Here is a 16,079-nt window from a genome sequence, read left to right on the forward strand (position 1 = left end):
AGAGAGAGAGAGAGAGATAGAATTTATCTTGTTTAGAGTATTTATGAGAGTACTGGATTAATTTCACCTCATCCCAATTTAGAAAGCATGAATTCAATGTCTTGTTGTCAGCACTTTTTAAACCAATCTACTTGTAAACAACAACAACAACGAAAAAAAAAAAAAAAAAAAAAACGAAGGAGGAATCCAAAGCAAAACCAATACGTACTCACAGGATAGGAATAATAATAATAATAATAATAATAATAATAATAATAATAATAATAATAATAATAATAATAATAAAAGAAGTATGACACTTTTTATCAGATGAACATGCCATCTTTTTTTTTCTTCCTCACATTTGTCCATATCCTTCTGCCACTACACGCATGATTACAATCGCACACACACATGCTACTCTTTCTTTCTTTTTTATACCCTTCATTCATTCAAACAAACAAACACAGTCGCTCACAGAGATATAGAGATAAAACATACATACATACATATATACATACATGCACGTATTAACAAATATGTACTCCTCTTATTTATTTATTTCTTTATTTTTTTTTTTTTTTTCATATCTCCTTTTCAGTTTTATGCAGTATTGGAAAAGCCGAGGGCAGCACAAACGCCCAGCATGGCTCTTGAAAGCAGTGAACGGAACTCTGCATCATTACCAGTATACTCAACAAGACGCACTAACTCTAGCAGAATTCCTTGAAGAGTTTCTGTATTCTCATCCTCCTCTTTATCATTATCATTACTGTTAGCACCTTCTACATTCTCCCTTCTTTCACCTGGTGGTAGTATCCCTCTTTGTTGTTGTTGTTGTTGCTGCTGCACAAGTCTCTGATCTTGTTGTTGTATATTGTTTGGGTATAATAAAACAAGTGTTTGTAATGTTGTTTTCGCCATTTGACGTGCTTCTGGGTTGTTGTTATTCAGTAAAAATCTTCTCAGTACCGCTCGGTTGCGAGCTCCCATAGATGCCCGGGCCACACTCTGCAGCATAATACTCACATCCTCACCTTCCGCAAAAGTGAGTACACTCTCTCTTCCCATGGATGTCTCTAACACACCACTAGATACTACTTTTCCAACGGTTTGCATTTCCCATTGTTGATGTCCATGTTGTTGTTCTTTTCCCTCTTGTTGTTGTTGTTGTAATCTTTGGGATTGTTGTTGTGATAAGGACATGCTATCATACATCAAACTTGTCCCTAATGAAGGTAGTGGTGGGGTGTCTGAATGGAGTGGAGATGAAGGCACAGACCAACGACGGAGAACATCTAAACTACGTCTGGCCACACTAGCGAAGAGTGGAGATTCTACGGAGGATGATGGGATAAGAACAGAGAGTAACTCCGTTGCGGCACTCACATCTCCAGAAGAACGAATAACATGTGGAATAAGTTTACTCAACAAAAGTACTAATCCTTCTAGTCGCTGTAATGCTTGCTGTAAATGCAAAGGAAGGTCACTAAACGTAAAAACAGGACTCTTTCTTGCTTCCGCATTATTTAACATGGTACTAGCAAGAGAAACCAATGTTGTGAAGGTAGTGGCAAAAGCTAATAAACTATCTGAACGGCTTGTAGATAATAGGGCAGCAGATACTTTACTCCTGTCTATATTTGTTGTCGTCGTTGTCGTTGTTGTTGTTGATTGTGTTTGTACCTCTGATAAAGATGTATAAGGCATATCCCAGAGAACCACTAAAAGAAAGAAACGAAGACAATATTCTGTCTTTTCAAAGAATTCAGAAGGAATATGAAATGGCACTCCAGGACCAGGTGTCGTTAATACTTCTAAAGGAGCATACTCTAATAATAACAAAGCCCCAGCCAGACGAACTACAATAGGTGCAATACGAACGATTAACTCAGAGTGTTGTTGTTGTTGTTGATGTTGCTGTTGTTGTTGTTGCTCATTCCCTTTCTCTTCCTCATCTCCACGTAAACTATGATCAGAGGCAATCAAAAGAAGAAAATCCATAAGCACCAAGAGAAAACTAGGATGTGCCCCTGGTGGAACCGATTCCTGTAATGTCACTGGTTGCGCACGTCGTCTTTGTTGGGATGACCATGGTTGTACTATTTCTGAAGATGATAATGATAATGGTGGTGGTGATGATGTTTGCGGTGATGATGGAGATTTCTTAGGAAATATATCCACTGTTGAGGATCCTGATTCCTCTAACAATGTCCCTACACTTGAAAAGGCCACATGTTGGGTTACAAATGCTTGAATAGCATGACGTGCAGGGAATTGCTGCAAAATAAGATCCACCACAGTGTTCTGATCACTTCCAGTTAAAAAGGGCCAAAGCATTTTCCATGCCCCAATCACAGCAGTTTGTACTCTACTAGGAAAGAAATAAGAATCCGTTACGGCAAAGGAATGAAGACATTCTTGTATGAGACGATGATACTCTTGAAAGTAACTATGCCGTGGTCTACCATTATTACTCGTACTACTAATACTACTACTTCTTCTTCTAAACCGTACAGATGCGGGTGTAAAGGCATGACGTAATTGATCAAAGAAAGATGATGAGGATGAAGCGGATGAAAAGGCCGTATTTGCAGAAGGAAGTACAACTCCTACGGATTGTTGTTGTTGCTGTTGTTGTTGTTGTAATTTCTGTAATCCCATCAATCGCATACTTACCACATCTCCTAGTGATGTTACCACCGCACTTACCACCGCCGCCGTACATTGTTTACGTCCTGTATGCATACATTCATTATCACGACGAATTAATCGTTCAATGGCCGTCCATGCCGCTTCTAATTCCGCTTCTGTTAATAAAGTTACATCTGTTGCTGCCATTAAGGCATGAAGTGCACGTACAGCAGAGAGAGCCGCTGTTTCTCCACTTGTTGTTCGTGCTACTAATCGTACACCTCCACAAACTTCAATAAATAGAGACATGACATCATGTAGTAAGGCTTCATTGTCCATACGTTGTTGGGAATCTCCTTTTTGCATAAGAAGTGCGGTATGCATAGCACGATGATGAGAAACAAACACACGGCATACCGCATCCATAATCGTTATACGCATATCATCAAAAAAACTGGGATGTTCACTTAAATGTGTTAATAATATCGCAATACGCAATTCCTCTTCTCCATCATATCCTTGAAGTAACTGTATAGCATCACTGAAGAGTGTAGAAGCAGATGCTGAAGATCCACATCGTCGATGTTGTGAAGGTACATTATCACGAGTTGAGCCTAAAGCCACATATCCACTTCTTTGAGGTGCAAGTTCCTCTTCTCCAACATTATTATTATTATTATTATTATTATTATTAGGAGCTACACTACCAACAACAGTCGTCGTATTATTAGTTGTATTCATCATAGTATTATTATTATTATTATTATTATTAGTAGGTCTAACCATAGGAGGAGGAGGTATAGCACAAGCATTAGCCGCTTGCATAGTAATATCCATTAATGATGCTAACACACTATGTAATACACAACGCCAACAATCAGCAGAGAAACGTCCACCGTAGGCTTGTACAAGTGAGAAGAGTGTCTTTAGTGTACTTTGTCGTACTTCTGGTCGAACATCAATACAACCATCATAAAGTTGTAGAAAGAGCGTACACCAGAGAATATCATCATTCTTCTCACCATCCTTTTCACGTGAAACCACATAATCCGCAATAGACCAAAGTAATTGTACAGCACTAAGATTAATATTAAGACGTTGTTCCGTAGAAGCCAGACTGTGCGTCATGAAAGCACCTCCACATCGAATAAGTTGTCGAAGACCTTCATCATCTAAACTCGTAATACAAGAATGTTGAATGGTCTCTAATGCACGAAAGGCAATACCTATACCTTGTTTTCCACATATAGTAACAGCTCCATGAGAAAGTTGAGGTTTTGTTGTCATAGTAGTTGTTGTTAAAGGAGCGGCTGTAGTGTTTTGTTGAGGCAATAATGCCGTTCCTCGTAGTATTTGCAGAAGATGTACCCACGCCGGACCGCGTAATTCCTCACCGAAGCCTTGAACGAGTTTTAATACTTCTTTCAATAGTGCAAGTGAGACCCCACGTGCTATTGTTAACAACCACTCACTATTATTACTATTATTATTATTATTATTATTACCACTATTATTACTACCACCACTTGTAGCCCACTTTTCTTCTTCATCATCATCTTCTTCTTCCTCTTCTTCTTCTTGCTGTTGTTGTTGTTGTTGTTGTGGTAGTTCCTGCATATGATCAAATACTGTAGCCAGCAACTCTAGTGGCAAAGCTAACAACTGCTGCTTTAATTCCTCACTTTCCTCCATTGCATTCTCACTCTTCTCATCATATGAACTCTCTGTTAATGTGTGTGTCCCTCGTGTGGAGAAAACATCCCGCTGCGTCTGTAAAGGCACTGGGCAGAGATTCATAAATCGCAACACCACAGCGGCTGTACTGTACGGTCCAACGGCAAGCTGCGATACCACCACCTCATCTCTTCCTTTTCCACCAGGACTACTACTACCACTGTTTGCAGTATTTGTATTCTTATTACTATTATTATTATTACCATTATTATTAGTAGTTCTATTCACACGACGACAGAACTGTGCAGCCACAACGGCGATATCCTCAACGAGTCGTTCCATCGTCTGGAGTAACTCCTCAACACCACGGTGTTGATTATAATGATGAGAACGATAATAATGATAATAATAGTATTGTGGATTGAGAAGCGCATGACGGTAGAGTGGACGGACAGCAGCCCACAAACGTAATAATCGTTGTAAAGGAAGAGGTTCCGCACGTCGGCCCGCTGCAGCAATAAGTGCGAGAGCACAACACTCACTTGCCGTACGCAATGATAACAAAGAATCTCCTTTATTCATATGAACATTACACCTGTGACTCTTACCCTTCTTCTTCTTGTTATTATTATCATTATTGTTACCTTGGGTCCCACAGGCTTCGGCCACAAAGTGCACAAGAAGACCTTCTAACGCCGTGGGATCCGGGGCGAGTGCAGTGTTGATAAAGAGAAGATGTAACGCATCCCGCACATGATTGGCATTACGAACAACATCTTGTAATGTGATTTCTTCCATCATTCCTTGTTGTAAGGATGATGATAATGATTGTTGTTGTGATTGTTGTTGTTGCTGTGATTGTTGATGTTGTTGTGATTGTTGTTGGGTTTGCTGCTGCTGTTGTTGTTGAGATTGCGGTTGTTGTAATTGCGGATCTGCAAATCGACGAAAATCCTGCAGAAGAGGTTCCACTAAAAGTAAACAAGAAGCAATAGGCCGCCATCCTTCTCCCAGTACAGAACCCATACTATTCGCAATAGAAATAACACAATTTAAAACATATAATTTTTGCTGTAGACTATTAAGTGAACGTTGCATTACATCATTTGTCTTTACGGAAGTTAATCCAGATGATTTTCCACTCTGTGATGAGTAACGTTCTTCTGAAGTAGGATTTTTTTTTCGTTGTAATGTAAAGGTTCCATCTATACCCAGTGATGGTGTTTGTGATTCCTTTTCCATGTGTAGACGTGAGAGAAATATCTGCAAATATCCATCCCGTTGGGCTGGTAATCCTAATGTACAGGATACCTTTAAAAGATGCGTACATCCCTTAAGAATGGTGTGAATGACATCATCCCCCTGCAAATGTTGAGTGGCAAGAGCAAAACTGCGAAGAAGAGGCGGATGTAAAGAAAGAAAAAGATTTATTGCCTCTTTTTGTAAATTATTAGAATCTGTCATCATAGTAGATATAGCTGTAGGTATCGCATGAGTACGAACTGTACGAGTGGTAGGCGTTTTTTCTTCCACAGATATCTCTTCCACAATACAAGCAAAACTTTGTGTAAACATTGTCAAGAAAGCGAGAACATCATTTGTTTGTCTTGTAGCTGGATGCAACTCTTCTAAATCATATGTAGACGCCTTATCCGAATAAGGGTTGAAACTGGTATCTTGATTTATTTGTTTTGCTTGTTGTTGTTGGTGTTGGGTTGATAGTGAAGAATACAATTGAGATTGATGAGCTAATGTCATGGAGAGTTGTAAAGGTCGAAGGAGATCTCTTGTGATGATACTTTTCTGAGGAGCGGCGGTACGTTTCTTTTCTTCTCTTCTCGCAACGGCATCTAGATTCAACATTCCCTCTGTTGCTGCGATAATACTGGCGAGTAATTGGGCAGCGGCGGTAACGAGATCTGCAAAGGGACGAGATCCATCCAAATCCTCCATGGCAATTGTATCTAACTCTGGTGAGAAGTTGGGTTGTGCCACTGCAGTTCGTATAGGATAGAATTCAACACTACTACTTCCTGGCGATCCTTCTTCTTCTCCTTCTTCATCCTCCTCTTGTTGTCGTTGTCGTTGTCGTTCTTTTTCTTCTTCTCGTTGATGTTGTTGATGTTTCTCTTCTTGTTGTTGTTGTGATGATAAAGATAATACTGTTGGTTGTGGAGGAGCTGGAGTTGGTGATGAAGAAGTATTAGTATTAGTATTAGTAGTAGTATTAGTATTAGTATTCGTAGTAGTAAATAAAATAGAATTGTGAATTTCCAATCCACTTCCACTATTAGGAGAAGCGAGTAGTAATAATTGTCGAAGTAATCGATGATCGGCAATGGCTTTTCGCCATAGTGTTAACACAATTGCCATTCGCCTGGCATCTTCTTCATTCACATCGCCTTCACTGCAGAGTTTCACCAACATTACATGATATCGAAGAAGTGTTGGCATTGTATGCCGCATTACAGGAAGGGCTCGTGTGAGAAGTGTGATTCCAAGTTTTTGTGTGAGATAGAATTCCTCTTCATCGTGATGATCATCTAATAAAGGATAGAGATCTACAAGACTATTTCCTTCGCCTTCGCCTTCGCCTTCTCCTCTTCCTTGTGGTACTTTCATAGATTCATATTGTACACTTCCTCTATTACTTTTCACACGTCCCAACACAAGAGATACCACATCTTCATTAATACACTGTGCAAAGAAAATACTTAATTGTTGTGCAGATGTGATGGGTTCACTCTCATTAAAGTGTGTAATTAATGTTTGTAAAAGTAGAATACGTAATCGACGTGGAAGGGCTGTAGAGGGTTCTGTATGAGTGTTGGATGTGGAGATGGCAGTGGAGCCACTGCGATAGCAACTTAACTTTAACCATTTAGGTGGAGATCCAGCACAGATATTACACACATCCTTCACATAGGCCACAGATTGTATCTGAGCACAGAGAGAAGCATTATCATCCTCTACTTGAGTATTACCACCACTTTTATTATTATTATTATTATTATTATTATTATTATTATTATCCTTCTGCTTATTACTATTATTATTATTATTACTATTATTATTACTATTACGAAGACTGCGAAGGACGGCCTGTGTTCGTTGTTCAATCGTTGCCGCACACGTTGCCTCCACCATTGATCCCTCAGTCGATTGTAAATAAATCGTAAACAGAATACCCATCATATCTGCCAAAGCCGTATTCCCCAACACACAGGCTGATAAATAAGCCATTAACATTTGTAAAATTCGCATGCGCATTTCCTCATCTAATAAAGGAGATGCCTCACTCACATCATTATAAGTATTACCCAACGTACTTACATAAAAAGGTGATCCCTCAGACATATCCACATCCGTATTTAAGTTTTCCTCCAATGAAACGGAGGCGGTTAAACTTTCAATTCCACTCACTCCACGTAAAGTTGTACTTTGCAAACCACTCTGAAGAGAATAATTAATATTACTATAACTACCACTAGCCCCAACAACACCAACAGCAGCAGCAGTATTAGCAGCAGCACCACTACTCATACTACTCATACTACTCATATTCGTATTATTCGTATTTGTATTACCCGTTCCAGCTCCTAATAATTTTCGCACGAGATGACAAATCACATTTAATACATTTCCTGTAATGGGCAATAAACGCAATGAGGCCATTTTTCCCAAATCACTAAGACTCTGCAAAAGAAGTGAACGGTATTGTCGTCGGCCGTGCAGAATATCACAAGCAAGCACAAAGGTGTGAAAAATATCCTCCGCGGAGAATCCCCGCAGACGAGCGGATTGCACCGCATCACGCAGTGGACTCATCGTACGATGTCGGGTTGCCTCCAGTAATAAACTATCAAGACTTGCGTGAAAGGCGGTGGCCACAAGTGGATTGTTTTTGGATTGAGAAGTGGCGGCAGCATTGCTGTTGTTGTTGCTGTTGACACTGGGAATACCACTAGTTCTGGAGAACATGAGATTCTTTTTCCTTTTTTCTTTTTTCTTGTTAGGCGATGAGATTTGTAATAAAGTATACTTTGATATATATAAATATATATATATATACAGAAATACTGCGATAGTTGTGTGTGTGTGTGTGTTTATTTGTTTGTTTATGTATGCACGTATGTATCTCTCTGGGGATGATAATTGAATACTTTTGGAAAAAAAAAAAGGAAAGGAGTAAAAATATCCCTATCGTACCTTTTTTTTTTCTCTTTTCTTTGTCTTTCTTTATATATGTATAATAAATGTGTGTATATAAATGGTTTATACTGTCAGTTTCAGCCGCACAAACAGGCACACACACACACTTACCCTCTATTCAAACTAAATATCATACAATTATATATACATATATATATATAAAGGGAAACAAAAAAAGAAAAAAAAAAACAATAAAAAAGAACAAAAGAAGAATAAATCATAACGTTGAGTTTGTCAAGCAGAGCAAAGAGAATATTGACCCAAAAAGAAAACAAATAAAAACAATATATATATATATAGAAAAAAAGAGAAAAAAAAAAATGACGATAATAACAAAAAACAACAGCAACAAGTACATGTGGTTCATCTATAAAGTCTACACAAAAAATCCCTTTATTTCCCACACTCCCATCACAATTTGTTAATATTATTACTAATACTACTACTTATTGTTGTTGTTGTTATTGTGATTGCCTGGACGGTTTGGGTTGTGTTGAAGTAAATAGTGTGCAATGTAATCAATGGGATCATCTGGCCGTACACGGGAGACGGCGGCCATCGCCTCCATTAACAGCGGCACACATGTGTGATCTAAATAAGCCCGTGTGCTCTCCAGCTTCATATGGCTTTGTTGTTGTTGTTGTTGTTGTTGTTGTTGTGAAGAAGAAGAGTACATACGGTAGATGCCTAACAAGAAAAAGAAAAAGAAAGAAAAAGAGAAGAGGTATTATTATTATTATTATTATGATTATTGGATAAGAGACTTCACATTGAAAAAAAAAAAATGTGAGGATGTGAAGATGATAATTAGAGGGTGGAAGGCTTTTGTTGGATTATATATATATATATATGTCTCGGAGAGTATTGGATGGACTCTTCGCTTCGGTATATTCATTCACTATGCAACTACAAAAAAAAGAAAAAAAATGCAATGTTTGTGCTTAAAGTACACACAATACACTTGCAAAGACTCTATTCATATATATATATATATATATATATATATATATCCATCACTAGTACTGATGATGATAATGATGATGCTGTGTTCTTCTTCAGAGCACCGCCTATCCATATTATATATATATATATTCCCCACACCTCAATGGTAATAATAAGGAGATAATAAAAATAAATAAAAATTACACCCATTCGTATATTGTAACAATTTCTCATTACGGATACCAATCATAACAATAATAATAATAATAATAATAATAATAATAATAATAATAATGACAATCATCATTATCATCATCTATGTATTCTCTCCTCCTCTCGTTCTTATTATTATTATTATTATTATTATTATTATTATTGTTGTTGTTGTTGTTGCTGTGATGATGATCCTCGTCCATTACGAAAGGCCGTGCGCCAGACACCACCATCACGTGGTATTTGCCCAAGTGGTACTACAATCCCCACATTCCCTCCTCTATTTCGCCCTCTACTACTATAGTTACTACTATAATTATCAACCCCAGTAGTATTCATACTATTAGTGGTATTCATAGTAACAGTAGTATTAACAGGAGCAGGAGAATCATCATCTGTGGTGGCACTCTCACAAGATGTTCGTGCAGGACCACTGAGTCCAGCAGCACTGGATGAGGCACGTGAGATACGATGCGGAATATCTGGTGATTCTCCTACTATACCTTTTACGCCTTCTCTCTCTTCTTGTTTGTTTTCTAAACCTTTTACCTCTTCTGCTCTTTCTTTTCCCATTCCATACCCTTCTTCTTCTTCTTCGGCTACTTCTTCTTCATGATGTTCATCTATGGCTATGGATGTTGTCTTTTTCATTTTCATGCCCTTTCGCATTTCATCCAATGACTCTCGCCCCACCGTGGCTACAGGCGGAGACCATAAGGATGTCAATATAAACTCCTGTCGTTGTTGTTGAGATTGAGATTGTTGTTGAGATTGGGAGAGTGTACTACTACTACTACGCCGTGATGGTGGAGGAGTCATTTGTTGGGCCCGCAGAAATCCCACCAGTCGTGCATTCTCCGCCTCCTTCGCCGCACACCGTTCATGCAATTGTGAGTTGCGCCGCTCGAGTGTTTGATATTCTTCACTCAAAGTTGCCCAACGGGCCTGCAGGGCCTCTCGCTCGGTGTTTACGGCTGTTAAGAGGGCCTCTTGTCTGGCGAGAAGACTCTTTAATGTATCTTGTTGAGCCCACACCGTCTGTTCATCCCACAATCGTGTGAAGTTTGCACGTTGTTGATTATAATCATCTGTAAGCCGTTGGAGTTGTTGACGTAATGTTGTGTTTTCTTCTTGTTGTTGTCGTAATTGTTCCTTAACGGTCTCTGCATTCATTTGAACATGACGTTGACTGCGTTGAATAGCCTCATAGGCGTTTTGTAATCCCAATGCAATTCCTGTGAGTGTCTTTGGAATTCCATAACGTAAACGTAATGTCTCTTGTTTGTGTTTTTCCTCTTCTTTTTCTTCTTTTTCTTTTTCTTTTTCTTTTTGTATGCCAGTAGATCCAACAACACTCTTCTCTCTATTCTCATGACTGTAATCCACATCCTCCTCATTCTTATCCTTATTCTCCTCCTCCTCTTCCTCCTCCTCATCCGCATGAGTGATATTCTTCTTCTTATTGTTTTTATTGTTATTATTATGATAATCATAATAATTATAATGGCGATGGAGTTCAGTGTCGGCCTCTTCCTCTCGCAGCCGCATCTCCGCCATCATCTCATCTTCCCGCATACATTCCAACAACTGCCGCAAGTCTTCATAACACTGTTGGGCGGTTTCCTCCCGTTCCCGTACGGTACTCTGCGCGGCTACTGTTTGACTCTGTGCATGTCGAACCGCCTCCTTTGCTAATAATAATGTGTAGTGATGCTCCGCCGCGGCTCGTTCATAACCGTGTGTAGTGAGAAGATCAGATTTACACACATACGCATCCATTACAATAGACTCCTGTCGTGCCATTATAATCTCTGCACGGCGAACGACAAGTTCACGTAAGAGTGTAGAGAGTTTAGACTCCGCTGTATCTCTTTCCAATTCAAGTCGACGTCGTATATCTGCAGCCGCCGTGATACTGAGATGATCTTGTTGTTGTTGTTGTGCTATCATTTCTTCTAATTCACGTAAACGTCTTTCAGCTGTTTTTCGTTGCTCTATCTCTATATGTAGTTGTTCTTCCATAGTTTTTAATGAACCTTTTGTTTGATCGAGTTCACTGGTTTGTTGGGCATATTTCTCTTGTAAGGCAACCTCTTTTTCTAAACTCTTCGCACGTTCTTTTGCAAGAGATTGCTGTAATTCTTCACGTAATTGTAATAAAGCGGATTCATTTGCTTTTAAAGCTTTATTTAAATCTCGTGTATCTTTACTCATCGCTATTTGTTGTAAATGTTGAATCTGTTGATGATATTCCTCATTACGTCGATGTAATTCCATTTGTTCCTTTCCCAAATTTATAATGAGATCTCCACAGTGGCGTTGAGCATACTTTAACTGCGTCGTTAGTGTCTCCAGACGGGCACGTTCCTCTTCAAATACCAATGACCGTTGTTGTTGTTGTTGTTGTTGTTGTTGTTGAGATGCAGAAGAAGGTGAACGTCTAGTATCATTAGAGATTAACGGTTCAGTGGTGGTTGAGGAAAATGGTGGTCTCCCACTGTTATCACTATTCTCATTATTCTCATTATAAGGACTGTTATTATTATTATTATTATTATTATTATTATTATTATTATTATTATTATTATTATTAGTACTGTTAGTGCTAGCAACAGACACACCTCTAAGACCGTGGCGCAGAGAGTCTAAACTATCAAGAGATCCCTCTGCATACATCACAAATCCCTTTACGGAACGAAACAAATGGGCCACAATATCTGCAAGATATTCATATTTATCACGGTAATTATCTTCTGCCTGAACCATCTCAAGTAATGAAGTTGGTGCAGATAAACATTCACGACACTTGGCGAGTTCATGCTCGCGGGTAACTTCTTCTAAGAGTAAAAGGAGTTCATTATGAGCTTCTGTTGCCGCTATGGCGGGATCTTCCATTGGATCTTGACTATTTCTCCCTCCTCCTCCTGTTCCTGTATGCATAGAGGGAGGAGAGTCCTCTCCTGTATTCATACCACTATTAACACGATTATCTGTTTGTATAGATCTACTGGATTTGATAGGTGGAGAGGCGTGTAATTGTTGTTCAAGCGTTTCCAGTTCTGTGGAGAGTGTGAGGAGTTCCACCTCCCGCTTGGCGAGTTCCGCCGCGAGGTTGTGGTATTGATGGGCCTGAACAGAGAAGAGAAAACTCTCCACAACTTCTCCAACCCGCACTCTGCAGTATTGCTCAGTAGAGGAATCATGTAAAAGTTGAAGAAAGATATGATCACGCGGTAACTCCTGCAGTAATGCTGTAAAGATGGCATTTATACTTCCACGGAGTTTATCATTATATATTTGTCGTAATACCGACTCCCGTCGTGCAATCTCCACTACGGAATTTACACTAGAAGAGTGAACTCCACCAACACGACGGCGTGATGTTGTTGATGATGATGATCGTTGTTGTTGTTGTTGAGATTGTTGTTGTGTTTGTTGTTGTTGGTGTGTGGATGTATTGTGACTACTATAGATAGTTTCATTATCTCCATCTAATGAGGCGCCGCCCACGTGGCCTGTGTGTACTTGACGAATACCGTGTAACTCTATGGGTGTACTTGTGCAAAGATTATCATACACCCGTCCTGCCATTTCTGCAGCCCGCAGTTCTTCTTCTGAACCGTGGTACATATCTATATAATACAATCTATATATATATACAGACACACAGACAGACGGGTACAGAGAGAGATAGAGAGATAGTGAGTGAGAGAGAGAGAGAGATAGATAGAAAAACAAATAAAGAGATAGTGTGAGTATCCCCTTTCTAACGTTTATACTTTTTTTTTTGTAATATTTTCTCTATATTTCTCCCTCCTCTCTCTTTTGTTCTTTCTTTCTTTATTGTATATATATATATATATATATATGAGCAACTCCCTCTTTTCTTTACTCTATTTCCTCCTGCTTTATGTATATTTGGTTATTCATATACGATAAATAACCAAATACCGTTACAATTAGAAAGGAAGAAAGAAAAGAAAAAAAAAAGAAAAGATAGACTGGAGAAGTCAATAAGAACAACAACAAGAAGAGAATAAAAAAAGTAAATATCCAATTCTTTCCAATTGTCGTGCACAATTCAAGAAGAGAAAAAAAAAAAAAAGCCTTTGAATCCCAAGAAGAAATAAATAAATAAACAAACAAACACACATACATACAAAGTAAAGTAGAGCAGAGTAGGGTAGTATCTACTATTATAGGGCTGAGAGAGATGTACGCAAAACTCCCTTCAACGCCACACTTTGTGGATGATCTGGACATACCTCTAATGCCTGTGAAAGTAAATTATACGCCTTCTCATAATTCCCGGCTCTATACGCCAGTAAGGCGGCATTGTAAAGAGACTCATGTTGTTCAGGGTCTACGGCTAATGCCATTGCAAGATCCGCATCTGCCTGTCCACCTTGTGGAAGTGTAGATTGTAAAACCGCAAGATTATTTAAAGCCTCTGCATGCCGTGGATTAGCCCCAACGGCAAGTTTAAAGGCACGATGGGCAAGTGTGCGATCACCGGTGCTAATCCCAACATGTCCAATATTATACCATACATCTGCTAACACATCATCATCCCCAGCAGTGGCAACCGCACGTAAGAGACAACTCAGGGCAATATCATATTGTGAACTATAGAAACAGCAGAGACCTAAATTATTCCATAACTCTGTAGTTTGAATACCCATTTGAAGTAATCGACGATAGAGACGTAAGGCAAGTTCGGGTTGTTGTTTTTCATAAAACATATGAGCCGCAATACAGGCAATAGCCTCTACATTACTACTATCAAGTTGTAAAACCCGTTTATAGAGCTGATATGCATTTTCATTATCTTGTAGTTGTTCATATAGACGAGCCATACCAAGAATAATATGATGATCTACTGGATTCTTTTCAGAAGCATCTGTGAGTACTTCCAAGGCGGTGAGTGGTTGATCCATTTTCATAAATACTTTTGCTAATCGCATTGCCTCTGCCGTATTATATTGTAATTCCAATGCGGCTTTAAAATTTCGTACAGCTTCTCGTAAAAGTCCTAATCGATAATTTGCCTGTCCCACTCTTGACAACCACCACCAATCTTTCATACCTACTTGCTCTAATGATAATAATGATTGTTGTTGTTGTTGTTGTAATTCTAATGCCACTCCTCCCAATTCCAACACCATTCGTGGTTGGTGTTCCACATGCAAGAGATAATCACAGAGGAGTTTGGCCACCATCGGCTTTGTGCGGGCATATTTCTCCAAATCAATCTTCCTCACATCTAAATGTGGACCGCCTGGAACGGCTTGTAGAGATGCGGTGCCAATGCGAGCCAATCGAGATGTGATGGGCCGCAAATTATTATTATTATTATTATTATTATTATTATTATTATTATTATTATTATTAAAAGAAGAAGTGCCAATTCGTTGACTTTGAGTTCCCGGCCGTGCAAAGCCATATCGACTACTAATAGGTCTTGCCGTTCCTTGTCGAGTTCCCGTTCGTGTTTGTGTATTTCTCTGTAAAAGTGAGTTTTGGTTTTGTAGAGATGTGCCTGGCCGTGGGGCACTGGAGAGAATGGCCTGTTCGCCGTCGAGGAGGACATCATCCACGCCGTCATCATCCACGTCGAGTTCATCAAACCAATTCTGCAGGACGAGAGCTTTGGTTTGTATAAACCACAAGGGCTCATGTACTCCATTGAATTGTCCACGTTGAGAGGTTTGCCGCATTTGAGTTTGAAAGAGATCTAGATAATGTGTGGATACAGCAATACAGGCATCCAGACGACGACGGTGGAGAAGACTTAACGCGTAATAGGTTGGATCCATTCCAGCCGGGATCTTTGGTACTGTCGTAGCTGTACTATTATTAATACTATTAGTACTATTAGTAGGAATAGTAGTATTAACATTACTATTAGGAATAGTAGTATTAACAGTAGGAGTATTAGTATTAGTGGCTGCTGTAAAACCACCACTACCACTCGATGGGCGCTGCATATCCGATATAACTTCCCCAGACATTACTGTATATAGATATATAGATATATAAATAGATAGAGATGTTTTTATATAAATATATATATATATATATGTCTACAGAATATTATTTGGGGAGCAGTCACAATGTGTGATTTCTATGATTTTCTTTTCTTTGCTTGCAAGTGTATCTTATCCTCTGCTCCACGTGATCTAGTTAAGGAAAAAAATAATTTTTTTTTTTCTGTTTTGATCCACTTCACTGATAAGAAGAGAAAAACAAAAACAAGAGAGAGTATAGAAATGGAGAAAAGAAGAAGAAGAATAAAGAACATTCATTTATAATTTCCAGCATTTCTGTAAAATAAACAAACAAAGAAACAAAAAACATATTTAATCACACTATTTATTCTTGTCGGTATTAAACTTTATCTGCAGTAGATTTCTTCTTTTTTTTTT

The 16,079-nt window shown here is 38.8% G+C and overlaps 3 protein-coding genes across 3 annotated transcripts; all 3 read right to left on the reverse strand.

Moving 5' to 3' along the window:
• Positions 1–582: 582 nt before the first annotated feature.
• Positions 583–8,268, reverse strand: TM35_000311960 (uncharacterized protein; the record flags this gene model as incomplete). Its single annotated transcript, XM_029028677.1, has 1 exon — positions 583–8,268. One exon carries the CDS (start codon positions 8,266–8,268, stop codon positions 583–585), a length of 7,686 nt encoding a protein of 2,561 aa, XP_028880076.1.
• Positions 8,269–9,813: 1,545 nt separating this feature from the next.
• On the reverse strand, positions 9,814–13,284 carry TM35_000311970 (uncharacterized protein; the record flags this gene model as incomplete). The annotated part of the gene is made up of 1 exon (XM_029028678.1): positions 9,814–13,284. One exon carries the CDS (start codon positions 13,282–13,284, stop codon positions 9,814–9,816), a length of 3,471 nt encoding a protein of 1,156 aa, XP_028880077.1.
• Positions 13,285–13,850: 566 nt separating this feature from the next.
• Positions 13,851–15,665, reverse strand: TM35_000311980 (uncharacterized protein; the record flags this gene model as incomplete). The annotated part of the gene is made up of 1 exon (XM_029028679.1): positions 13,851–15,665. One exon carries the CDS (start codon positions 15,663–15,665, stop codon positions 13,851–13,853), a length of 1,815 nt encoding a protein of 604 aa, XP_028880078.1.
• Positions 15,666–16,079: the final 414 nt, after the last annotated feature.

Source organism: Trypanosoma theileri (genome assembly GCF_002087225.1).
Source record: "Trypanosoma theileri isolate Edinburgh chromosome Unknown TM35_Tth_31_V1, whole genome shotgun sequence".
NCBI lineage: Eukaryota > Euglenozoa > Kinetoplastea > Trypanosomatida > Trypanosomatidae > Trypanosoma > Trypanosoma theileri.